At 44.1% G+C, this 27,861-nt stretch overlaps 1 protein-coding gene across 1 annotated transcript; it reads left to right on the top strand.

Annotated features, from left to right (window-relative positions):
* Positions 1 to 1,792: 1,792 nt before the first annotated feature.
* foxo1a (forkhead box O1 a) lies at positions 1,793 to 27,090 on the top strand. The gene is made up of 3 exons (XM_062385481.1): positions 1,793 to 2,727; positions 22,343 to 22,534; positions 22,959 to 27,090. Exons 1-3 carry the CDS (start codon positions 2,098 to 2,100, stop codon positions 24,147 to 24,149), a joined length of 2,013 nt encoding a protein of 670 aa, XP_062241465.1. The 5' UTR covers positions 1,793 to 2,097; the 3' UTR covers positions 24,150 to 27,090.
* Positions 27,091 to 27,861: the final 771 nt, after the last annotated feature.

The following is a 27,861-nucleotide window of genomic DNA, read 5'->3' on the forward strand; positions in this document are numbered from 1 at the left end:
ATAATTACGCTACGTCTAAAATATTATCTACAGGCTTATAAAGTTGTTGGTGACTGTAGACTCTGCTGAGAAAATGTAATAAACCAACGTCTTTTTTCTCATGGTACTCGAAGTATCTTTAATTTAAATCATAATGTAGTTAAAATAACATTTGATCAATAGTTTTATTTTTTAGTATTCTTTTAGTGTTTTCATGTTCTATGTTTTCCTCTCACAATGATTTGACAATTGGTCTCTTATGCAAATAAAACAGTTTAATCATAAAATGTATCATCATAATAATAATAATTATTACTATTACCATTTATTTTGGTGAAGTGTTAACGTAATGCACTGCTGCCTGTTTGTGTGAATGTCATACCCACAAATGACCACAAGAGGCCAGCATAGTCCAGGGTAGCTGAGAACACCGGGACAAAAACAAACAACGAGCTGTGGACAGAAGCTGCTTTGTTTCAGTCTCTCTTTCCTCCTGTCTTTCCATCAGAGTGGCTGTTTTTAAAAGTTTTCTCTTCATAATCTCATTAGACTTTTATACTGAGTTTTTTTAAGAAAACTATGACTTTTATCTCCCATGTTATTGAGTTTTTTAGGGGTATTTGTTATTAGGTTTTGTCAACTCCTTCTTACTTTAACTTGTTTTATGCTGTGATGACTCTAGACCAACAGCTAGTACAAGCCTTTTTTTTTACCTAGAAGACATTTTGACATGACCCAGTTGGAGAAGCAGGTGTAAACAGAAACTATTGATACTTATTTATAATTATAAACAATCAAACGTGATTAAGACTTTAGAGTTGTGTTGTGGTTATAACAATAATAATAATATGTTTTAATATAAAATAATCATAGTGATGTTTTCCATGGTGGGTTTTATATAAATTGTACAAATTGTTGTTTTCTTAATCATAGAATGAGCCCGATATATTCATATATATAGAAATACTTTATATTCACATTTAGTGGGTCCTCTCTAAGGATTTCGCCATGTTTTTTACAATAGCCCAAACTGGACAAACTTAACACCTTTTGAGTTTGTATGAACACTGGCTGCCACAGGTTCCCACTCATGTTTGGAAGGGGAGGATGAGGTGAGGGGGGTTCAGCTGCAACATGCAACTTCACCACTAGATATCCCTAGATTGTACACACTGAACCTTTAACCAGGTAAAACCATTAAAGTTGCTGTGTATGGAGTTTAGTGACAGAAAGTTGTGAAGGGTTTACATAAATATAAACTGGCAAATAAACTAATTAAATAATCATATTGCTGTAACTGAATGTAGTAACAGGAAGACAGAAATATACCAAAAACAAAAAGAGCAGCTGCAACATGTTACTTCACCACTAGATGTCCCTAAACTCTTCAAACTGAATTTTTATCAAGGTGCGACATCCTCTTTCCTCAAGATTCAAGAGTGAGAAACAACCATTTAATATAAATAAATATGAGATTTTATCATATTCCATAGATATAAACTGGGAAATAAACTAATAAAAGAACATAATGAGGAATAATGATCATATTGATGTAACTGGATGAAGTAACTGGAGGACTGAAATGCTATGTCACCTAAAAACACAAATAGCAAAGATATAAATGATGATGCAATATGTTAAAACAAGTTTATTTCTGAACAGAATACAAGAGTTTGAATAGTTTTATAAGACGTTTGCTCGGAGGGGGGGGCGAGAATGGAGGGCGAGGATTGGCTGTGCCGCGGTGTCACTCACGTGTGGGCGGTGTCAGCAGAGGATACTTCCAGTAAAGTCGTGTCACGCTGTTAAACGCGCAGAATCAACAGACGCGAGCACAACATCACCGACCGACGCGAAGTTTTCTCTGTACTTCCACATGAGCGAACTTTTCACCGACACGCTTCTTCTGTCTGTGTTGTGTTTCTGTCCGGGGGATGTAAGTGAGGAGCTGTCGCCCAGGAGGAGAACACTTTTGACGGACACATTCCCGAATTCTTCCACGTTCCAAAAAGCGACTTTGTAACTTTTTTCCCTCCGGAGTTTCAGTTCTGTCGCATTTTCATGACATTGTTACATTTTATCTAATTTTTTTTTTTGTGGCTCCGTCACCTCTCGACCATGGCGGAAGCGGCCCCGCTGCCACACCTGGTGGAGATCGACCCGGACTTCGAGCCCCTGTCGCGGCCCCGCTCCTGCACTTGGCCCCTGCCGCGGCCGGAGTTCATCAACCCGGGCGACTCCAACACCTCCTCGCCGGTGCCCTCCGTGAAGCAGGAGCCCGCCGGCAACTCCGACTTCATCAACAACCTGAGTCTGCTGGAGGAGAGCGAGGACTTCCCGGAGCAGAAGCCGGTTCTCCTGTGCACCGACTTCCAGTGTCAGGAGAGCTGCGTGCACCAGCAGCCTCTCCAGCAGCAGCAGCATCATCATCAGCAGCAGCAGCACCAGACCCCGCAGCTCCCGCATCAGCAGCAGCAGCAGCAGCAGCAGCAGGTGCCTCTTCTCTCCTCCCCGGTCGGGTCCTCGTCCTCGGCGGCCGCGGCTGCAGCTGCCGCCGCTGCCCAGAGGAAGAGCAGCTCCTCCCGGCGGAACGCGTGGGGGAATATGTCATATGCAGACCTCATAACCAAAGCTATCGAGAGTTCCCCCGAGAACCGACTCACTCTGTCCCAGATTTACGACTGGATGGTGAAGAGTGTTCCGTATTTCAAAGATAAAGGAGACAGCAACAGCTCTGCAGGATGGAAGGTACGTGGTTCCTGACGTTGTGGTGCTTTTATGCAGGAGATGCAGTGGGTTTAAGTGTGTGTGTGTTTGTAAGTGTGTGTGGCAAAGCTGTGCCACTTCTTGCACGAACTTTTCCAATAATGTTTGATATAGTCCAAATCTATTCTTCAACATACTATATGTTTAAATCCTAGTCAAATTTCTCCAGGGGCTTTTCTCTCCTGCACTGATTTGTCTCCATCCTCAACTTTTTTTATTCCTTCACCACAAACTTTTCTACACTGGAATGATACGAGCATCATGCATGAAGAGTGACTGTTCATCATTCAAGCTCCTGATTCTTTGTGAAAACATCCCTCCCATTGTCATCCATCCATCCATCCAGTTCATGGCAATTCAGATAAACTGACCCATTGGCCACCGTGACCTTACACAGTCATCTGACCTCAGTGTGTGATTTACACTGAGTCTGCTGACTCAACTGTCCTGGAGCCACCACTCAGAAGTGCTTCAGCAAAGGGCTTAGTTTGTTATTTAAAAAAAAAAAAAGAGTCCAAGGTCACATCGCAGTTTTTCCTGAGGAGGAAGATGCCCAAGAGCGTGCATGTGTCCTGGAAAGCGTCCAGATCATTACACAAGGGAAGGACTTAAAAGGTTTCTGATGTGGTGTGACAGGCCCTCCCACTGAAGCACTACTGAAGGGCGTAAACCTCCCTTCTGGAGAGACGCACAGTTCCACTGGTGTCTGACAGTGAATTGATGACAGCCTACTCTCCCAGTGAGAAATCCAACTGAGCCCAGAGTCGCAAAGTGAGAGATTTATTACGATGACCCCCCCCCCCCCTCTCAGTTTTATGCTGTCTGGGTCGCTGATGAAATTCAAAGCAGTTCTCTTTCTTCCTTCTCTCCAGTTGTCCCCCCCCCCCCCTGCAGACTCCCATGTCTGATTCATGTGCTGAGAGATGAACTCATGTCCGTCAGAGAAACCAGCAAGATCCCCCCCCCCCCCCCCCTTCTTTTAACGGCGTAAAATATACAGATACAAAATGAAAACAACTAAACCACAACTTTTAGAATTTGCCAAACGTTGTTTTCAGCAGCACGTGGCTCCATATTCACTTTGTTTACAAAACAAGAGCAGAAAACGTGAGTGTGGAAGTGTCAAACCTGTCAGTCAAATTGTACGAAGGTGGAAACCCCCCCCCCTTCTTCAGTGTAAACAAAGCGGTCGCCGGGCAGACATGTTGCTCTAGGCGGTGACATCGTCCAAGTAGGTTTGATCATGAGAAGAAAAACATCATCGCAATATCATCATATGGTTTTGTTGTGGTTTGTAGGTAAGAGAGACGTTAAACTTCCAATAGTATATCGGCCACACTTTGAGTGTGTGTGTGTGTGTGTGTGTCTTTGTTGTGTTCATCACAATATCACAGGGTTGATTCTAAAGGCTTTCGTCCCCATTTATAAAATTTTTGCGTGAAAAGAGAAAAGTTGTTTTCCAGTGAGAAGTGAATCTTCCTCTCTGGCTTTCGAGCATCAACAGAGAAAAATCTGAATTAAATTTGACTTTAAAATGTAGGAGAAACTTCATATTATTATTCTTTTTACTTAGAAAATGATCTCCTAAGCATTTTGGTGGACAACATATAGTTTTCTCTCGGCCACGTGATTGTCAGGAGTCACACCGGCCGCTCGTCGACCATGACCCAACGCTGTGGTCATCACTTTGTCAGCGATACTCATTGGTTACAGTCTAATTAAGAAGTTATTCCATAGCCGAGTGCAGTTAAGACAAATGGCTTCAAGTTAATTGTCTCAAGCATCATTAACTACAAGAGTAGATCATTTACATCTCAAAGAAAAGAGGCACAGAGGCGAAGACACCTTCATTAATTCGCCGATAAATCAGAATTTCCTCGCCATCTCTGCGTCCGCTCAGCTGTTTGTGTGTGACTGGCGGCTCCGGCGAGGGGCACTCAGCCACCGCCGCCTGGGCTCGCTGCTTATCCTGCCATGTTGGGGGGTGCAGGCTGAGTAATGCTGTGGGAAAGAAAAGTGCCATTCACTGCTGCAAGGGGAGTTATTCATAGAGCTCCCCTCGGTTCCACACAGGGGGGCTATCGCACATTGTCTCCTCGGAGGGAACTCACTTACGAGCCGAGGACAGAAAGCCTCTGTTGTGAACCTGAAGATGTAAACTGGTAATTTGCAGATTTTTTTCTAGAGTGACATTTTGTTGTTATGTTGTTTCTTCCCTTAATGACCCTTTAATGTAAAACAATTATTGATTCAATTAGTATTTAAATAATTTCTCTCCACACATACTGGAAAATAGTTTTTCCAGTAACAAATCTATTTTTTCCCCCAGTATAATAGTGATCCTGTTCATCCTCGACAATCCTCTTATGTTTTGTCTTGATTATAAACAACGACATGTCAACCCCTCGTAAACCCAAACATCGTGATCGCCCCCTGGTGGCCGGCACTTTCCTTAAAGATGGTTTCTGTCATTGTAGGTAGTTCCTCCTGATATGATCAACTTGATCCCTACTGCCTAAACACCTGTTGTCACCTGCACAATATGGCGTCGCCTGTATCCAGGATAGTTTTGCTTTTATACTGTGAGAGGAAAAAGAGACAGGTTGTCAATCATTATTTACAATCTGATCTGACTGATCATATGAATCTACATTAAGTGGCTAACCTTGTTTCACAGACACCAGCTTTACAAACTGACTAGAGACATTCAAACTCTTCTATTCTCAACCAGTGAACCCTCAAGAGAAAAATAAAGTTCTGTGGTTTGTGGAAATATTGGGCAGATGTTCCCTGGTTGACAGTTAGAATACACAGGCTGATTATTTTTGACGTTTTGCTATAAGACGTCGACCTCAACGACAGAACCAGGGATGATCTCACTGCACACGCTCTCCTGAACTGAACTAGCTGCAGCAAATTAAGTTTTCATTAATCTTTGATTAAGGCTGTCTGCTTTGTAATTGTTGGAGGCCGAGCTTGTTTCACAGCGCTGCTGATCCTCCACAGTTGGTCGTGTCGGAGCTGAGTCACGACAGCCTCCACACTTCTCAGGCCTTCTGCAACAGTGTGAATGTTGAGGACAGTTGTGCCAGGTGGGACCAGCTTGGAGAGGCTCTGCAAGTGGACTGGACACTGGCCCTAGCACAGGCCACTGTCCAACAGTAAGAGGAACAGATGGCACGAATTATGTATCACCAAACCACTCTTTCGAGCTGGTTATTTATTTCTAATAGACTGGTTTCGACTCTGCAAGATGTTGGAAGGGGCTGCAGCACACATGCATAAAGACAGGACAACACACAGTACACACTCATCCTGGCCTGCCGGCCAAAATCTGTTCTTTCCTGTATTTCTCTACTACTCGTACGTCACCAGCGGGTAAATATTTGGTTGCAGCAGGTGGAGCTTGACGGCTTTGAAGTCGGTATCGAGATCAATTCGGTCATAGGTTTGTCTCTGTACATGCTGCTCCCTTGACCCGAAAATTCCACAGCCTATGCTGGTAAACACTCCCACGGGTCTCAAAACAAACTGGCAGACAAACACGAAGGTCCGAGCAGGTTGTACAGCTAGCGGTACGGGGGTCATTACCATGTTAATGCACCCACTGACTCCCATCCCACTTCACTCGTACTGTAAACACGGAGGGGGTATCACAGGGGACACTGGGATAGGTCAGGATGGGAGTGTTGGAGCAGGGGAAAGGTCTCATGTCATGGATCTGATTGATATTCATGAGATTTCAGGAAAAACTGAAACTTCACATTCAAAATATTCAGGTTTGTGACTCCGATACAGAATCTACCGTTAGTATTATTTTAATCTATCTTGACACAGATGAGTAACCAAGAAGTTTGACAGCATAATCAGCCCATCTAATAATAATACATCTAATAATAACCGTCTAATTCACACATGTGGTTTGATAAATAGATTAGAAAAGCGGATGATCACAGTCATGTTTTGTTTCACAATATCATACTGTAGGAAAGTGTGCTCAAAGGTTTTTGTGGTAATGACTGTTTGATTAATCATATAGCTGAAACACTTTATTATGTTAATGCAAAATTAATGTAGATTTGATATTACGGTATTCTGGCTTGTGTTGCCAACTTCCCAGGCAACACAAGCAGAGATGTCTCAAGTGTGTATGACATTGTTATCAACACACAGATTTATGTTCTGTGCTTTAAGCAGACGTGTTCGTAACCTGAACTAATTGTTCCCATGAATCGAGCTTCTAAAGAAATACAGAAGCTATAAGAATTAAGGCGTTAATCCTGAAGGAGCACAAAGCTGGTTTTACTTGATCACCAGTCGCAAACTGCCTGTTTCTGTGGGTCTGAGTGTGTAGTAGCTGGAAAAGGAGCTGGACAGAACAGCAGTCCTCCTGTTTCTACTGGTTCAACCCACACACACACACACATCTCACCCCCCTGAGCCAGTTGAGGAGTCCAACATTGGCTTTGCCCCAAGACATGAGGGCAGCTGTGTTTCTCAGGCAATGAGACGCAGCTCTCCTCGCCCTCCTCCCCATTTCCTGCTCGCACTGCCACCGAACTCTCCCCTCCTGGTTTTCTGCTCCTGCACAAAGCCGGGCCGTCCCACACTTGGCGATTTACGACAGGGGTAAGCGGACGCCCCCTCGGTCGAACCCTGCCGAAGCAACCGCTCACTGTCTTCAGAGGAGGGGAAAAAAAGAATTAAGAGATAAAGAGAAAGAGGGCGAGAGCAGTGGGGAGACTCGGAATGCTCTAAGTTCAGACTGGGTGACACTTGTTAGGAGTTGCATAACAAGACATTTACTGGAATCAGGGAGCCGCAGGCCAAAGTCTGGTGCCACTGGTTAGTCAGCGGAACTGTGAGGCACTGTTAGAGATATGTGGGATGCTAGTCTCCTGTATGTGTGCGTTCATGTGCATGTGTGTGTGTGTGTGTAAGCACATAACCTGGGCCTCATAATTAAAGCCCTGCTGCTGGCAGATGCACAGACACAATGGCAGACAGACAGACAGGCCGACACAGGGAGCATTCCAGCACAGGCTTTTATATCGTTCCCTTCTTCTTCTTTTTTTTATCGTGGCGTGATAAAGTTCCTTTCCTTTTCTCTCCAGCTGATTTTAATCCAGTATTTCCTTACAAGTGGCCTTTTCTTTTTTCACCCCCTCTGCTTTGCAAATCACTGGATGTGCTGAATCACCATGACTGGCACACACAGGGGTGTTAAAAAGCAGCTGAGTACTGATGAACAATACCCGAGTGTCTTTGATCTGCCATGTGTAAGATGCCCTCAAGACACCGTGACTGTGTTAAAGAGTATTTTCTAACATCGATTAACAGTTTTCTCCTTTAACTGAGGAATTGAAGAGTCAGGTTTTCGTAAAAAAAAAAGTGGAAATGCCCGTCACAAGTTTCAAAACTTAAAAACTAGAATCTTTTGGTTTGCTGTAGTTTTAGTTTGATCAAAAGTTAGTTTTAAAGAACAAGCTCAACAAGTGCGTATGTGCTTCGGGCTCAGCCTGTTTTTAAGATATGATGCAGATGAGTGGAAAAAATATTCAGATCTTCAAAGTGATGTAACCGTAGCCTCGCGGATTTCACAACATGCACGTTTGTTTTCCTCTCGGCCGCAGCGTCGGCATTCTTCTGTTGTCATCTCGCCTCTTTTCCCCTTTTGCCCAGAAACATTTTTAGGAAGTTAATCGCTGCCTCAAACCTCAGCAGACCGAAGGGAGGCAGCGAAAACAGGTCAGTGTGGCACAGCCGGGGATGTCACATGGCGTTTGAATGTTTACGTCTGTGCGTGGTACATGTGTGTTTATTTGTGGATCCGGCCATTCTGGGGATATGAAGTCAGATCAGTTTGACCTCAGACCGCTATGGACGATTGATTCCACGTGTGTGTGCTGCCTGGGTCATAGTTTGCCTGTAAACATTTGAACGCATGGCCAGAATGTGGTGAAAGAAAAACCGGTAGGCAACGACAAGAGCCGTGAGACGGATGGCACACGGGGGAGCAGGTCTGCCACAGGGGACGTTGTTAATCTGTCTGTGTGGTTGTCGAAGAGGCTTCACAGTTATAGTCATATTCACTACAGGAAGATTGTGTTGGTGCAATGCAGCAAGTTTCTTTTTCTACTTAAATAACGTGCACGGCCTCTTTAACATGTAAATAACTTCAAATTGTCAATAATTACGATCGCTGTTGCTACATACAACAAACCCCCCACAGTGTTTATCTGCTGGGGGTTGATTTTCTCCTCGGTGGTTCCAAACCCTCTGTTAAACATTGCTCACTCCAGATCTTTTTATTTTCGACACCAAGGACTCGTCTTGGCTGCACCGATTCCGAGCCGCAGCGGAAAAGAAAGAAAAACGTATTTTTGAAATTCTCTCTTAATTGAATTTACGATTCGGTGAAATGTTATGTAATGAATTCCAGTGCTCGTCATAGCAAGGAAAGCAAATTTGTTTCTATCATACAGATTGAATTTGAATTCGATTCCCTCTCAAAAAAATCCGATATTGGATTATTTTTTATTTTAAGAATATTAGATAATACTCAAGTATTTCATTTTTATTGATACTGAGGCTGCACATTTTCTGGCGTCACATTATGACGTGCATCGATGCGTAAATATCTTTGAACGTTTGTGCTCTTACTGTTCTTTTACCTTTACCTTTAACAATCTTTATACAATATATAAATATGTAGGTCAACAACTTAACCTCAGCATGATCTATTCAAACTGCTGAAGAATAACATCTCACTGAAGAGATATTTACATCCTCTTGTCAGTGACTCCTCCGGTTCCACAGCTGATGACTCTACACTTACAGAACCTTTATCCCACTGAAAACGTCCCAGGAAAATCCCCCTTTCATTTAGTGAATTCAAACAAATCATGTAAAACGTCTACACTGGTGTTTAAACACCCACCTCATCACTCAAGCTCCGCAGCGCTCCTGCCTCCAGAGTTTTGTTTTGGTTGCGTCCTGGCTGTGGACCAGGGGACAGGTTGGCCAGTGGGTGTGTATCCTCAATTAACTGCACAAGGACTAAACGATACGAAAAGATACGAGCGGGGAGTCAGTGCCCACACAGGGCGCTTCACGCTCGAGTCCAGAAGATGGTTGACATCCAGCTCCACTATCAGGTAAACAGTCATTTAGGGTGAGTCACGTTGTTTTGTTTTTCCCCCGTGTGGGTTTGGTAGTAGCGGGATGGGAGCACGTGATCGTCTCTTTCTGGGCTGTGGGTTCGGCCCAGGCATGGCGGTTTGTGTTCACAGACTACACTGTTGCTCTGTCTGCCGTCTCATCTTCTCATCAGTGGGAAAAACTGTGAAGAAACAAATCTCCTGTGTGGTGAGCATGGAGACCTCAGCATTGTTTGGGGGATTTTTTGGGGGGGCGAGAAGAGGAACAGTCGTACGGATTCTAAGTTATTTCACCATTCCAGTGAAGAAGTGAAACAACTCGATGATTCTTCACACATTAAAAACGTCATATACCGTATGTGTGTGTGTGTCTGTGTGTGTCTATGTGTTTATGTGTGTGTGAAGTGTCCTCAGGCACACAGTTTTTTTTTTTTACGGGACGGCTCACCGCTGAGGGCCCCAAACCACAGGCATTACCCAGACCCACATTGTTGTGCAATTCCTGCCCTAAAGTGATTATGCACGGTGCCTGTCAGACTGGCCAGGCATTAACACACATGCACTCCCCCCCCCCCCCGTTACATACATGAACACTGTCTGGTGCTCTGTAGCTGCGTGGCATGCTGGGAATTCAAATGCGACTCTAATGAAAAGTGCAAATATGACTGCAGCATCACACACACAAACACACACAAACACACACACACACACACACACACACACAGCGGGATCTCCGCTTCTGTTGCCGCAGGAACTGATAGTTTGTTTTCAAGGTCAAAGTGCGTAGCAGCGTAACCAAACCGCCCTCGGGAGTGTTCAGTCTGCAGGTCTGCATTGGAGTTGCGACATTGAAGCGCTTTTGTGTTTGTTGTAAAGCGAGGCCCTTGGCTGACATGGTGTTCGTTAAAGGAAAACACCCCCCCACTCGGGGGCAGTTGGGTTTCAGTCCGCGAGCTCGTTCCACAGGGATTCAAACATATTGTTGTTTTTTTAATTGTCCAAACTAGATCTCTCTCTCTCTCTGCAATTTCCAAAGCAAGTATGAAATATTGTTATTTTTGCACCTTTAAACTGAAAGCTGAGAAATGCAGTTTGTCTGGCTATTAATAGATTGAACTTAGATGAGCTGTACAGTCTCAGTGTGGCATCTTGAGTTTTCAAGAAAGCCTCCTCGTTCAGATTCCTCCGCTGAATTCGAGGAACTGCCGACCTACACATGTAGTCGGACGTGGACTCGTTTTTCTATGAATGACTTCTTTATGGCCCTGATAAGAGACAGATAAGAGAGAAATGAATGGAAACACTAGATTTGGTGTTGGCATGATCTAGAATCATTAATATTTCCATTGTTTTTAAAGACTCTTTTCCATCGTCTCATCCAGTATGTATAGCGCTTATCCTTCGAGAGTTGTGTGTCTCCAAAAACATATTCACACAATTGGGCCTGCAAATTCGAACTGGGACATTTAGAGGTTTATTCCTGACAGCCATAGGAGTAATATGAAATTGTTGGTCATCTGCCAGGATCTACACATTCCATATCTTGTATTCTGCACTAATATTGGAACTTAAATATGGCTGAGTTTTTTTTTAATCTGTTGTTTGCAACTCATCATTTCTCTCCAGCGTTCTTGACAGAAAGAATCAGAATTGCAGAAAGACACCAACGCAGGAGAAATCATTCATTTAAACGTTGCAGAAATTTAATGTTTTCATTGTAATCATGCATTTTCATATTTCCTGCCAGAACATACAGTTAAATTCAGTGGATGTCTCTGCACCATCTGCTCCTCTGCGTCTTAAGAGAGGCGGGTTTCAGCCCGATAGGAAGTGAGCGCTCTGAGAGCCGGTGGCGCTGTGCAGCCACACGGTAGTGATGTCATCAGAGTCAGGGTCTTCTTCCTCCTCCAGCGTTCCCTTCATATTTTTTTTTCATTCTTCCGCTTCCCCTCAGAATTGGGAAACAAATAGCTGTTGGTGGTTGTCACAGCTTCATGGGATCATTTCACCACAACCCTCATATTGAGACACTGTGGTAATTACCCTGTGGTTCCCTCATAATCGGATTAATAAATACTGTATGGGCTTCAGTTGAATGGAGCCAAAGTCAATGCTTTGTGAGTGAGGCTTTGGTTTACATCTCCTGTACAGCTGCCAGCTTGATAATGGCCCCTCTGATTGGGATGCCAGGTCCAGGTCTTGGTGCCCTGGGTTAAATGTCACACTTGTCGTCTACTGTTCCTCACAAATATGCTCACAACTGGTGATAAGGGGGTTTTCTGATAGCCGCTGGAGGAGAGATTGAATGTTGAGCTCTGTAGTCACACAGACTCATCTATTAGTTCCAGAGGAAATGAAAACACCCAGCGGCACCTTTTTAGGCTTTTGGTTTTGTTTTGTGAACACTGGCCTTTTTCCAGGCAGTGAAATGAACAAATGCCAAATGTGAAGCTGATAAGATGAACGATTCCTGAGAGTCACAGACAGGCGGACGGACAGACTTCTGTAATCATCAGACCGATAGCGCTGGTGTAACAGCAACAAGGACAAAGAACAGCAACATGGTGATCATTTAAAAATAATAATAATTGATGAAGGTTAAACAGACCTATATGTTCATGTTAAACATTAGTTCAGCATTGAAAAAAGATAATTTGGATGATTATTCCTGTTTACATAACCATGACATAAGAGCAGAGTCCATTAAAGTAATTGTTCACTTGATAGAATCTCTGACATATTATGTGTTGCTGTTATTTCCTTTTCATGATGAATTTGTGAAAAGAGCTACTTTGTGATGATGGACTATATAATGGTTCCGTTATGTCTCAGAGAGTTTATTTTTCCTTCTGAAGATAGTTTGTATTTGTGGCCGAGATTGAATCCAGCTTATTTTAGAACCATCAAACAGGTAAGTACATCACAGCTTGCTTTTCAAACCCGCTTCACGGATTCTGGACATATCCAAGGACATTTAAAGGCAGAAAGATTTAAAAGCCCAAATCATTTTCCTTTGTGATTTTACCCACAGTTCTTCACTTGCAACCATTTGCTGGCTCCGTCTCTCACAATACAAAGCAAATTGCAATGGCAGAGGACATACAGCAACACACAATCTCATACACACACCTCATTAACAAGTGCTCATGACATAGGGATATCCGAAAATTGATAGTTGTATCAGTACCCTTGAATCCACACAACTCTTTCAAAACAGAGCAGGGAACCGAGGCTGCTGCACACACACACACACACACACACACACACACACACACACACACACACACACACACACACACACACGGTGCAAGTGGTAGTACAAAATGACTATCAAGGTGACAGAGCAGTCGGGTGAAACCTTTCATTTAGAAATTGTTTTGACACACTCAACGGCAATGACGGCAGCCTGTCTGATGTGAAGAGCCGTCGCTACATTAACCCAAACAAGATAATATTTGCCCTTTATGAACACTGTGCTCTGTGGCACCATTTGCACTCTGCCGGCTCTGATGATCTGTCTCAAATGCAAAATAAATGTTTTTTTGTTATTTACTGTGCTGTACTGTATTTTTCTTTTGGCATCGAGCTCCCGTGACATCCCCATTCATGTTGTGTGGTTACTATAAAACTTTTTTTTTTATCTCTTACTCATCCTGCTTTTTCAGTGTCATAAAACAATCCTGTCAAGATCAGATAAGATATGTCTTTATCAGACCCAACCCCGGGCCATTTGCTGGATCGCAGCAGTAAACATTCAGCTCTTTAAGCGAGTGAACATTTATTGTTTGATCAACATTCAGCCATAAAGACACCTCGGGGATATCCCCGCTGGGGTAACAAGCTTAGAAATATAGCCGCCCCCAAACACTTGCTCCCCCCCCCCCCCCTCCTGCAGTGGTGGGTCAGGCCTTTGGACGCAGGCCGCCAAGCAGGCACCGTGTAGCGGTCCACACACTGCAGCTTTATCCGGGCGGAGCAGGCAGCTGCCCAGCCCAGCCGCTCCGCTGATCACAGGCGAAAAATACCCCCGCTCCACAGACACTGCTCTGTGCATTTACAGACGCGCATTGTGTTGCGCATAGCAACACATGCACATATTTTAGCATGGTAAGCTTTGCCAGCACAACCCGGTCCCTGTCTGTACACATGAGCTACGTGCCGCTCCAGTCTGAGTCAGGAAATCAGTGAGCACGAGAGAGAGAGAGGACGCTCAGCACGTAAACACCGAGCTCCGACTGCTGCTAAACATGCTGCTGGGTCATTATTTCAAAACTAGGTGCAACAGTTTTCATGAACGGGATGTGTACAGTAGGAAATAAACACAAAACGTAACGTGAATCACACAGTTATGCTCAGCCGAGGCCTTTCAGGTTCAGTGACGTTGGATGAAAGAGTTAAAATCTACAATATTATACTGTAAATAATGTTTCATATACAGATAGAACAGTTCTTTCTTTTGTAAAAGTATATTTTTTGCCCTAAAATGTGGACGTTTTAGAATATTTCAAAGTTTAGAGCTTTTGAAAATAGGTTAACATGTTGTACAATGTTGAGTGTTTGGTTGGGAAAGTATTTTTTGGAGAAGCACTGAAAGTATTTAAAGTGTCATGAAGTGGAACCATGAAAAAGATTTGAAGCGTCAGTCGACACTTTGATGAAAGCAATTGATGCGACAGTTGAAAGTTAATCACATCCAAAAGCCATATTGGATTTCATAGCCAAGAAGTAGTAGTAGTAGTAGTAGACTATTTGACGACTTGATTATGTTTTTTAAAGTTATAATCTATGATCAGTCATTTGCCCGGTAGGCCAAGTTTTTCTGTCAGAGGTAATTTGTCCACGAGTCGGGCCACTTGCCGGCCAAACTAAAGGGAAACAGCAGGTGATTTATCATTTTCTCACCAGGTTCTGTTTGTTTGGCCAAATCTCAAGTGGGGTCACTTGTATCTCTATAGATGTACAGTGAGAGCTGTATCTGCTATTGTAATCCTGCTGGAACAGTCTACCTGGACGAGGGCCCCTCCTTCCTCCTTCCTCTTGTTTTGCCCTGTCAGACTCCAGAGTTTTGATTAGGAAGTGGTGGCTCTTGAACCCACGAGTCTCTCCCGTTGCACCTTAGCAGGGCCTTCGACTTTCTGCGCAGAAACCAGAGGCATCGGTGGGATCGGTATCAGGACCGGCCAGCTCTTCCTGTGCGGATACAATGCAGCAGGAAGTTCCCTAATAGCCCCTCCACGCCGCTTAAAAATCTCACACCATCATACCGTGAGGAAAGACGCTAAAGTGTCAGTCGGCTCTGCTTCTTCTCGCCATATGCACAAAACCATTCGCATGGGTATTCATCAGTTGTCTGTAGGTGATCCCCATTGGCTCAGGCGTCCACGTTCAGTTGTGTGTGTGTGTTTGTGTGTATCGGGGGGGGAGGGCAGTCGGTTGCACTCAGATTCCTTGCAGAAGATCGTGAAAAGGAGATCCTGCCAAGAGGCTGTCAGTAAATACATTTGCAGACAGATTCTGCTCCTGCATGACTTGGGTTTTCTGCCTCCCCATCTGTGCTTTCTAATAGTCGTATTTCTCAGCGTCTGATAATGAGCGATTTCGACGAGGGTACTTTGTGGAAGTTGTTGCCTGCGACTCGCGCTCATAGAACTCTTAAGTGAATTTCGGGAGCTCCACAGTGAGCGCTCTGTGTCCGAGGTCCAGCTCTCTCCCCTCTGCTCGTCAAATTGAATTATTGGAAGTTGACGTCAGCCGGTGAGAAAAAGGATTTTTTTTTTTTGGACTGCAACACGAGTGTGCGATCAGCTGTGGCCAGTGGTGTACGTGTATGATATCGCAAAAGAGCAAGAAAGAAATGTACGAGAGAGTTACAGGAGACTCACAAAGAGGCAGGATGGAGCGAGAGGGCAGAAACAACCTATTTCTGTCTCGAACCAGATCCTAGGGTCAGTTTCCATTTTTAATCTGAGAGTTTAAAAAAAAACAAATTGTGGTAGAACAGATTTCTTTTTATATCCCTGCTAACAGTGACCTGTTTATTCCTGTGCAGCCAGACACACCTGAGGTGCTGTGTTGTGTTGCTTTCTCCCAGCAACGTTAATGACAACAGTCATTTTCCTATTTTTCTCCAGGCTGTTTTAATCAAACCGACTGTGTAAATAATGAAAAAAGGCCCAAGGTTTTACATTTCCTGTGCCCGGCTTTTTTTTTATTTCCCCTGCCTTTTATGATCATTGCTGTATTGACTCTAGTAAATAGGTCAGTGATTATCCCTGGCCTGCTCAATATTGGTGCTGATGATAACTTATCAAAGTGCAAACATATGAGGTCATCACAGGCTATTTTGATTGCTCTATGAATGTGCTAATGTCAAGGTGTAATGCTTTTTTGTGCCTGTGTGTGTGTGTGTGTGTGTGTGCGTGTGCGTGTGCGTGTGAACAAATATGCATGAAGGTCAATAAATCCCAAAGGTTTCTTAGATATTCTGTCAGTTTCCTTTAATTTCCAATAAAACACATCACTTGAACTATCAGCCTGCAGATTAAATACTGGAAATATGTCTTATACAAGCCCAAACTCACCAATAACAATAAAATCCTGTGAATCATAAGGCACAATTAAGCCTTTTTCATGTAATTTTTTCGAAAATAAGGTTAGAAGGTTATTGGCGATACTCATCTCTATGTATCGATTACTTAATTTGCCAAAGTAAGATAGATAAAGATAAAATAACTGAAAGTTTCTTATAAAAGAAGGCGTCTATAAGAGCCCAAATCTGAGCAGACGTCTGATGTCATCCTTCAGCACTTGTCAGGTCTTGGTTCTCTGTACCAGATACTTTCTCTCTGCACCAAAAACTATTTAAAGTGGAGTTAACTCATGTTATTCGAAGCCAAGAAGACATGACTCTATAAAAATAACCATTACCTCTTGCTCATGTCTGGGTTGCTCTAACTCCAGGCAGTATTATTATTTTGGTCTCATTCTATTGAAAGTTACCACAAAGCGCCACCTTTAGCGAACCTGCTCTTATAATCTGATGGAATCGCTTGTAATCGGCCTCTGGATCAGCGGAGTGCCTCTGGCTCTGAGGGAAGAGAAACCCTCTGTGAGCACATCTTGTGATGAGTCTGTGATCTCAGTGATTGCTAGTCTCCCAGCAGGCCGCCATCTCACCTGGAGCTGTGTGCTCAGCCCCAGCTGATGTTAAGCAGGCAGACCTGCTGAGCTGGTGTTAGCCTAATAACAGGTTTTACACATTTTCTGTCTTAACCGCGCTGCTCCAACTCAGCCGGACTCAGCACAAAGCTCCAGACATAATCAAGCTTCAGCCTAACGGCGACTTACTCTGGTGGTTAGAAATAGTGCTGTACCTTCTCTATAGGTCGTCCTCTCTGCAGCCGCAGACGTTACACAGAAAATAACTACTTACACTGAAAGAACACACCTACTGCGCAGGCTGAGTAATGAGAGGTGAGAACGCCTGCTCAGGACAGCACCGTCTCTCTCTAATGAGCTCACGGGAAATACTGCAGGCAAACCACATCTTTTTTTTTAATTTCATCACTTCCAGATCTCTGATAAGTGCATGTGAAACTGCTCAGAGAACCGATGGTGTGTGGGTTTGAACCTGCTGCACGCTCTCGGTCGGCGAGCAGGGCTGCAGACTCGTCATACCTGTAGCTGCATGGCCTTTGCAGCTGAGGTTTCACTTGTGGCTTCGCTCGATTCAAAGCAGCCCTGCATGTAGGTGGTGTTTCTCCCTTCTGGGGCTTTTTTTCTTTCTTCTCATTAGATCAGTTGACATTTGAGAGACTCTGAGCGTGTCTTCAGTTTTGCTGCAGGTGGTTGGCTACTGTTTTGCAAGAGAAAGCAGAGGAGGAGAGGAGAGAAATTGAGAGGAGATATAAGGTGAGATGGCAGAAGAGGATAAGGATGAAAACTACAGGAAGGAGCAAGGCAAACGGAGGGGGTGAGAGGAGGACAAGGAAGGAAACAAGATGAGGAGAGATGAGAGGATGGAGGGAAATGATTTGCAGAAAGGAGGAGACAGGAGGTTAAATGACAAAAGATGTAGAAGGACGGAGGGGACATAAGTCAAGGCAAGACAGAGAGAAAAGGAGGAGGGTAACTGAAGGAGGAAGGTAGAGGACAAAGAAGGAGATAAGGTGTAGGAAAAAGGTGAGAGAAAGGAATAGAAGGAAAGGGAGGGAGGAGATGAGAAATAAAGAGAAGCCGAGAAGGAAGGAGAGGACAAGGAAGAAAAATGAGGAGGAGGAAGAAAAACAGCGGGGTGAGAGGAGGACAAGGAAGGAAACAAGATGAGGAGAGGAAAGAGGGAAACAATGTGAAGAAGGGAGAGACAGGAAGTGAAAAGAGAGGAAAATATGTAGAAGAAAGGAGGTGAAGTCTAGGGGGGAGGAAGGAAACTGAATGAAGAAAGGATAGGACAATGAAGGAGACAAGGTGAGAGAAGGCAAGAGGGAGAAGACAAGAAATAAAGAGAAGCAGAGTAGGAAGGAGAGGACAAGGAAGAAAACTGAGGAGGAGGAAGAAAAACAGAGGAGGTTAGAGGAGGACAAGTGAGGAAACAAAATGAGGAGAGGTGAGACGAAAGAGGGAAACAAGGTGAAGAAAGGAGGAGACAGGAAGTTAAAAGAGAGGAAGAGATGTAGAAGGAAGGAAGGAAGTAAGGAGAGAACAAAGAAGGAGACACTGTGTAGGAAGGAGGTGAGGGAAGGTGAGAAGGAGAAGGGAATTAAAAGAGGGAGGAGAAGCAGAAAGGGAAGGAGAGGAAAAGAGGGTGATGTAGCGAACACTGTCGCCTTTCAGTGGAGCTGCCAGTGAGGGAGTTTAAACCAGCATAGTGTGTTCTTTACTGGTCCGTGCCCACTCTGTCACACACAACCCGTCTTTCTCTCTTCCTTTAAACACCCCCCCCCCCCATCACACACTCTCACAGACACAAACACACTAGCCAGATGCACTGCAGTCACTTGTTGAGTGGTGACGTATCAAATCGTGTAATTCATTTTCAGAAGTGAGCATTACTCTCATTGAACAGATATAGTGTGACATCAGAGATTAGTGCCCGTTGCTAAACATAAACTGCACTGGGGGGTGGCGGCTGAAGGAGGCGAGGCGGGACGGAGGGGGGGGGGGGGGGAGGAGGCTGAATTTGCGGCGTCCACTTGGCTCACAACGCTGCGGCTCTGCATTCCAGGCCTTTTTTCACTGCCTCCCCGACCGCCGCGTATCCTGTGAGGCAGGAAGTCAGCGCTGCTTCCTGTCACTGTCCGCTTTCATGTGGTCACTTCCTGGTGTTTTGCCAGGGCCGCTGCAGCTCTGTTGACTCAGAGAGCGTAGGTGGTGCTCCTGGCGGCGGGCTCGGGCAGAGCAGAGAGACCTCTGCGTGTCGCCATTTGTTATGATTGCATTCCTGAGTACAAAATAGATATCTTCACACAAACTATTCATTAGTTGCGAGTGTGTCAATATAGTTTTGAGCTCTGAAAAATGTGTCTCCTTTATTCTGTTGCATTTTCTTCTGGCGAGCTGCAGGAGATTTTTTTTAAACAACACAAGATAGGATCGTCCTCTAGCAGCAGCAGCAGCAATCAGAGCTGGGTTGTGTGAAATCATGGGTTTTGTAACCTTCCTGAGGAATGTTGATTGTGATGGCTGGCTGGCTGGGAATCCTGACTTTACTGTTTCCTAAGAGATACTAACAAGTTGGCTGTGATTACGATTGAACTTTGCACACAGTGATTAGCAGGAATGTTCAGATTCCTGTGTACTGCAGCCAGAGATAAATCGGTGTCGCTTACAGTCGCAGGATCCAAAATGGAAACACGCTCTGTTTTTTTGAAAAGAAACCAAAAAATCGAACAAGTCAAATATGTTCCAAAAAACATAAGGAAGTTGTGTGAGTGCGACTGTGTGTGACTGTGTGCGACTGTGTCCTTGTGCGTGTGTTCCAACTCGCGTGTGTTGTCAAAGCACGATATCGCCGGCTGCAGTGGAGTGAGCTTGTCGCCCTGCCATTCCACTAAAGCCATGAGTTGTCACTCGCACGCATGCAGACACACACACACACACACACACACACACACACACACACACACACACACACACACACACACACTTGGACACAAGGCTTTTGCATTGGCCGCACCAGAAGACACCCTCAGCCCCGCTCCCCTTGCAGCACTCTGAGTTCTGGTATTTCCCTTCAGGAGCACCTTTTTTAATGACCCCCCCCCCCCCCCCCCCTCGTGCTTCCTCTCTCTTTTGCGTCAGGACTTTTTGAACTGGGGTTTCAAACGTGGCGGATCGGCGCAGCGCACCGGCGCAGCACACCGGCTGTAACACAAGCCAAAATAGATACCAGAGCCTCTGAAGCGGAGTTTGTCTTTGTCGCTCCTGTCATCAGGGTGATATAGGGCTGCAACAGGACATCCCGGCGTCTGCGCTCACATTGCAGTCATTCCTCGTTGCAGCACAGCTGAAATTACCAGCACTCTCAGCGGTCATGGGAAAGAGAGGCTCATGACCAGAATTTACTCCTTCGCCTTTTGTCATAACTGCCGATGTGGGGCGGGAGGAGGGGAAGTTCGGGCGGGGGGGGGGGGGGGAGCATTTGCTAGGCGAATCGGGGAAAGGCCTGTCACGTCCCTCAGATCATGCAAACCAGCCCGAGACCATCGGCTGAGGCGGTCGGGTCATTCGATTCGGAGGTAATATGATTCACTTGTGAAGGGCCAGTGTTCAGAAGAGCCCTCATGTGCTCTAGAGCCTGAGGTCCTCCAGTGGAGAGAGGACTGAGGTGGACAGAAGGAAAAGTACAAGGAGAAAGAGGAGGAGGAGGTGGAAGGAGATAAGAGAGGGTTAAAGGAAAGCCACCATCAAGAATTATCCAGTTTTCTCAGATATATGTCACTTCTCGCTATTTATCTGGAGGTGTTTAGAGTTTCTTGATAATCAACATTTATCTGATTGACTCTGGGGAAATTTTTGGAGATAAAGGCAAATCGAGTATGTCCTCATCTGAAAATGTAATCTTAAATTGCTTTTCCAATGGCAACCACGTTTAAGACGCAACCCTTTGAAGATGTCATCACTTCCAGCTTGAGGGGCACAGCTCTACACAATGGGAAATCGAAATCTTTCAGCTTTGGATTGCGACAAAACAGGAAATTTTATGACATCTGCGTGACCCTTGGAAAATTCCAAGGACCGAACAGCTCATCGATTCGTTTGTTTGAAAATGTATCATCAATTAAAATTAGTCGTGGCGTAGGTCAGAGTCAGATGAGACTTCAGAGGAGGACATGGAAGAGATGAGGAGAAGCTGAAGTGGTGAAGGCTAAGCTGAGGGCAGACTGCAAGCCAGATGTGAAGCAGTGACTCACCACAGGAATAGGCTTGATGACGTGAGCCACTATACACGCTAGGCTGTGTGTGTGTGTGTGTGTGTGTCTCTGAGTGTGTGTGTGTGTGTGTTTGCCGGGAGTTCCAGCCTTTCCTCCAAAACAACAAGCTCTACGCATGCACATCGATGTCTGGCCAAGGCTCATTACTTCATGTCACTGGCCCGGACACAAAACAAGCCCGGCCATAACGGAGGCAGAGTATAAATTATTCTTTGAGGGGAAATGGTAACTTTAAAAAACTGTTTTTGTGATGAGTTAAGAGTTTGAGGCTGAAAAACAGTCGGGTCTGATCAGCGCTCTGTCCCGGTACACTAGCGTCAGTTCCAGTAAAGTAGGACAGAGTCGGCAGCCTCTCACTTTCTGTGGTTTGCTCAGCAGACGTTCGCTCAATATTCTCGCTCTTGTGTTTGCAGTGTTTTAATAATGCTTCACTAGCTTCCTGCACAAAAATTAGTTTTTCCACTGGGGGTGTCACCAAGCAACGTGAGAGTGCAGAATTTCCTCTGTAAGGAGGAAAGATTAGTCTGTTTCCTACCTTTTGATTCTGTGCCGGTGCAGACAAGACGTGTAGTCGGCTGGAATGCGTGTGTTGGTACAATGGTGTTTCACAAAGGGCCCCTCTGTTTTTATAAAGGAAAATAAAGGCCCACTTGTACGGAACGTTTGAAGATAAGAGCGTTTTTCAGTCTAATCCTCAGTCCAGGATATATTGCTCATGGAGTCAACTTCTTAACACCCATTGTGTTGGGTGTTTGTGCACATGTGTTTCTTTGAATGGCAAACGGCATTAGATTGTTGAATGACCTTAATATCTCCTCTTTCTCCTCCGTGAGTCAGCTGTCAGTACGAGCATGTTTTCGAAGAGAAGAGAACCACCTGTACATGGGGGGGGATTTACACCTGGAAGCTAAAGCAGATCTGAGGTGTTTCTGGTAAAAGGGCAAACACAAATCTCTCCATTTGTCCTGTGCTAACCCAGATTTGTTCTCATCTGTTTTTCTGCAGAACTCCATTAGACACAACCTGTCGCTACACAGCCGCTTTATTCGTGTCCAGAATGAGGGAACGGGGAAGAGCTCGTGGTGGATGTTGAACCCAGAGGGCGGGAAGAGCGGCAAGTCCCCCCGGCGCAGAGCTGCCTCCATGGACAACAACAGCAAGTTCACCAAGAGCAGAGGAAGAGCAGCAAAGAAAAAGGTAAATAAAGAATCCACTTATGCTCTTGTATTCAGGGAAATTTAATATTTTTTTCAAACCATACCAGGGTTTTCTCTCCACTGTCTTCAAAACTATACATTTTTAGCATTATTAGCATCAGATATAATGCTGAACACTTCAAATATATAGAAATATAGAAACATATGAATTTGATTAAAAGCTTCATTGTAATTCCTGACTCTTAAAGCCGCAAATAGATTAACAAAGAATGATCCTTTTGTGTTTGGTAATCATATCCACATGCGCATTAATTGTTTGTCATAATCCTCTCGTCTGTAATCATCCTCTGAATAGTCATTCCCAAGCATTCTGGGTCTGTTATTTGACACGATTGATTAGATGTTTTATTCAGAGTGGTTTCAGCCTAAAGCTTACGTTACACCGTCTCCCTGTCTCCCCACAGCTGTCCCTGCAGGGAGGCCCTGACGGAGGCGCAGATAGCCCAGGCTCCTACTCTAAGTGGCCGGGCAGCCCCAACTCCCACAGCAACGATGACTTTGATGCATGGAGCAGCTTCAGGCCTCGGACGAGCTCCAACGCTAGCACTCTGAGTGGCCGCCTCTCGCCCTTCATGCCGGAGGATGATCTCGGGGAGGAAAACGTGCATATGGGCTACCCAGGAGCCCCTGGCACCAAAATGACAGCCACCCTGCCCAGCCTCACTGAGATGACAGGCTCTCTGGGACACAGCTCTGAGAATGTAATGGAGAACCTTCTGGACAACCTGAACTTGCTCTCGCCAAACAACTCTCAGGTTGGAGGAGGGGCGACAACCCCAGGCTCCTCACAGTCCTCCCCGTCTCCCATGATGCAACCGAGCCCTGGGTACCCCGCATACAGCTCCCCCAGTATGGTTTCACAGCCTCAGCAGGATTATCGCAAGTGTGGTTATGGACAAGCGGGTATGAACGCCCTGTCCTCCATGTCGCTGCAGACCCTGCCAGAGAGCAAGCCCAGCTTTGGACCCAGTATGGGCCAGTACAGCTGCCCTGCAGGGCTTCTGAAGGAACTGCTGACATCAGACACAGACCAGCACGGAGATCTCATGCCGTCGGTCGACACTGTGGTGTCTCAGTCCAGTGGAGGCTGCATGCTGCCGCCATACAGCAGCAGTCAGCACGCAGCCAAACTCATCGGAGGAGGGAATGGTCACTTGCACAGTCTCTCTCACTCTCATCCACACAATGTGCACAGCCAAGCCCCAGTCACATCACAAGCTATGAATGGCCGCTTGCTCATGTCCCTGAGCCACAGTGGGGGCACCTCACGTTTGCCTACAGCCAAAATCCCCATGCAGATGCCGTATGGCCTCTCCAGCCACCTCAGTGGGGGAGGCATGCCCGGTGGCTTCTGCCCCCTCAACACCAACGGATACGGCCGACCAGGCCTGCCACTACCCTCACACCCAGAGAAGCTGCCCAGCGACTTGGACGACATGTCCATTGAGAGGTTTGAGTTTGACATGGAGACCGTCCTCCATGACACTCTGATGGACGGGGACTCACTTGACTTCAACTTTGAGCCGATGGTGACCCAGCAAGGTTTCCCCCACGGGGTTAAAACTACCACACACAGCTGGGTAGCCGCAGACTGAAAAAAATAACAGTCCTGTTCATCTGGATCATTCTTGTTATTGCTGTTTGGATGTTAAATCCTCGTCCCAGTTCAATCATCACCTGCAGTTTTCTAACATCGACTTTTCTGTTCCAAAAAGACGTTTTTCTGATCATTTCCGTGATCTACTGAGGACACAACTCCCTTAGAGACCCTGAGCTGAAGACAATAAACCCAGGATTCAATATCATAATATTCTGTACAAACAAAGTGCCAAACATTTTTGCCTTAACGTAAGAGCCAAACTGAAACACACCTCTCCGGTTTACTCACCATGGCTAGAAATAGAAACTGCCGACTTCATCTCATCATCATCAGCAGCAGCAGCACAATCTGTGGACGTGCACAAGCTCATACCATTCTGTTTACTGTCTCCACAATCAGCCTTGTTGTATGTGCAGTTTAGTGATAATTGATCACCACTACGGGCAAATTATGAAGGTAATCCGGCTCATGGGTTTGTGACCTGATATGATTTAAAGTGAGAGAATTCTCAAGGGATCCTCGAACGATGTTACATAATGTCTTGCTTTGTTATCGCCTGAATGTACATAAAGTCGTAAAAAGTTTGTAAAATCAGGTCCGTAGTGTATTTTATAAGACTGTAAATAGTGTTTACAGAATTGAAGCAAACATTCAAGGCAGCAGCAGTGAGCTCACACACACAACTGGATCTGATTCTTTTAAAAACACGCGTCAGGTGTTTGAGAATCCTTCTTGATCAGGCTGTAAATGGAAATAAACTCAGATTTCTTGTACATATATTAAGAATGTATATTAAAAGTACGTAGTAGGTGTTTACTAGATTTAGTATATAAATATAAATATATATGTATATATATATATTTGACGTCTAAATTATTTGAGATTAAGATAGATTTATGCTGGTGCATAACCTGCACTCAGACGTCAAAAATAGTTCTGAGACATTTGTCACTCTGACCCTTAATACCACAGGGGCCTATTTATTGTGCCTAACAAAGTGGATATCGACTGCAGCCTTGAAGGGTTTTATATTGTAAATGTCACCGGACCAGTTGATACTCAAACCCAAGAGAGCTGCAGCAAATTCTTGATTTCCAGTTCCCTGCTTTTACAAGAAGAGGAATTGAGTGAGGGAGTGTAGAGTTAGAGACATTGTTTTGGTTCCCGAACGCTTTGTGAAACGTGAGCAGGTCGAGGCAGGTTCGATAAAAGACGTTCTGAGCCCGAGACCTGCTGGAGATTGTCCTTAAAGACACTGTGAGCAAACCAGCCTGTCCCCTGTTAAGTTCCAGAACTTTTTACATTTTCTTATTTGTCTCAGAACGTCCGCGTGACTGATTTTTAAATTAGAACAGTATGATTCCCTCTTAACAAGACTCCACTTTCACGCTGCCTCTACCTCTACCTATCTCTGTCTTTTTAAACATTTATTGGTTTAAACATGTGATAGCTCCGAACGTCTTTTTCTTTTTTTTAACAAAACATTTATATTGATTAGTTTATGAAGTTTCCCCTGAAAAGCGCTACTTAGATGTTAAGTATTTTATCTAGCTTGTATATCTGCATTTTTCGGACCTGCTTTTCCCACTGTACTAACAATGAGCTTGTAAGCCAGTCAGTGACTTATTACATGACGACCTTAAGTAAAGATGGTATCGTAGACGTGAGTTCTCACAAGGTCGACTGGCGGAAAGACCAAGTGGCTTAGAGATAAACTGAAAAACTGCCTATTTGACGTTAATCTTTATTGATTCATTCACTCAGAAACCACAGATATCAGCGTGCGTCAGTTCATGTGCTGTCAGGGGCAGTGTGCAGGAAGTCGTGCTGTCACCTCCGACCGCAGGGGAACGCTCCTTCCTCAGCTCGGGTGTTTGGTTGAGATGAGAAACTTTGCAAAACCCCGGAGCTGCAACAGCACATGATCTGAAACAGGTTCGAAGTGACGCCTGGGAGCGAGAAGGTTTACGAAGAGTACAAATGAAATTCTTAACATTTCAAAAAAAGGCTTTGCAGAGGAGCCGTTAAAGAAGCTGCTGTTTGGCTGTGGTGCCAGGTGTTGCCTTTTCTTACCCAAACATGCCATAATGTACTATAGCCAAATTTGCCTTTTTGAAGTTAAAGTGATATATTTAGCATTTTTATCATGTGATATGTTCAGAATTCTATATATATATATATATATATATACATATATATTTGTGCCGGTCACTCAAGTCAGGATAAACTATAATGAATCCATGTAGTCAGTGTCACAGGGTTCATTCTAAAAGTAAAAGAGCTGTACTAAGTAAATTATATCTCTACATTTTTTAATTTTTGAATCTATGCATTGTATTCTTTAATTTTATGTTGCTACTGTTATATTTTCCTTTTTCTTTTGAACTTATGACAGAGATATTTTATTGTAACATAGCGCTGTGAGATATTATGGTGTTGTTGTTGTCAAAAGTCTATGTTCCAGATAGTTATATGGGAAAAAATGAAGTTTATTTAGAAGATAGATGCTGCAGTGATTGATAGGCTAAGCTTTTGTAAACTGACAATGTTGTATTTCTTGTATTTAGCTACAGTTTTTAGAAAATAGCATCAAAAAAGCAAATTACTGGGAAAAAAAAATGTTAAGATACTTTACATTTTCTTTTTTTAAATGAAAAAAACACAATATTTAGTCCTGCTCCGAATGCAGATTCTGGACCAATTTTTTTGTAATTTTATGAATAGAAAGATATTGCACTTTTACACACATTTTATAACAAAGTGCTCCTCGAAACAAGAGGAAGAATACCGATACATATTTTAAAATAAAAATCTGTTACATTTAACTTATACAGGAGTAAATTGGAAATATGCTGTGTGATTTGCAATCAATACGAATATGTAACTTGTTCAATATTAATGTATTAAGACCTGAATAAATGTACTTCTGTGTTAAATTACGTGTCTGATCTGTTATTCAACCAGTTGATGTGAAAACGTCTGATAAAAGAGCTGCTCTGCAGGAACAGACATTCTGTCACCATTGGATATAAAGGGCAGTGAAATGAGCTTGAAAGTTAAAACTGATATTAGGGGGCGAAACTTTCCCAATACAGTTATATCAGAAAATATATATATATATTTAAATCCATTATCCCTAAGATAGTTTTATCAAACTCTTACAACGATATTATTTTTTGACAGTTTAATCATAAACTTTATTATAAATAAATCTAAATAAAACACAAGTACAACAGAATATATAAAACTTTATTGTTTACGTGACATGTTTTCTGTATAGTTTACTTTTTAGAAAAGGTTACTATATTGTGACATATCAGCAAATTTAATTGCAAATACCAATATGTCTAATTTGACTAATTTAAACTGAGCCAACAATTCGGATCCTACTTTTTCTTTATCTCTGGTGGTTACAGAGGCCTCTGGACTTAACCAGTGATTCCCAAAATAAGTTTTGTCGTAGCTGGTTTACACTCACAAATATTATTTTATACCTACAACTTGCATCTGATTCAGTTTTTCCTGAGTTGTATCCTAACACAAACTGTCTTTGGCTTGGCAGAGGATGGTTTGCAGGCTGTCTGGCATGAGGTCACACCTCCTTCCAGCTAATAAGGCAGCTGACAGTTCTAGGTCAAAGTGACTTATGTAGCATTACAATACCTTCAGTGCATTGAGGTCTACCAGTATAAATGTGGGGGACTGGT

Source organism: Platichthys flesus, chromosome 4 (genome assembly GCF_949316205.1).
Source record: "Platichthys flesus chromosome 4, fPlaFle2.1, whole genome shotgun sequence".
NCBI lineage: Eukaryota > Metazoa > Chordata > Actinopteri > Pleuronectiformes > Pleuronectidae > Platichthys > Platichthys flesus.

Excerpts from the sequence above, each read along its gene's own strand:
- foxo1a (XM_062385481.1), top strand. The coding sequence starts at position 2,098 with ATGGCGGAAGCGGCCCCGCTGCCACACCTGGTGGAGATCGACCCGGAC. Across the intron at positions 2,728-22,342 it reads ACAGCTCTGCAGGATGGAAG|AACTCCATTAGACACAACCT; the intron begins GTACGTGGTTCC and ends GTTTTTCTGCAG. Across the intron at positions 22,535-22,958 it reads GAAGAGCAGCAAAGAAAAAG|CTGTCCCTGCAGGGAGGCCC; the intron begins GTAAATAAAGAA and ends GTCTCCCCACAG.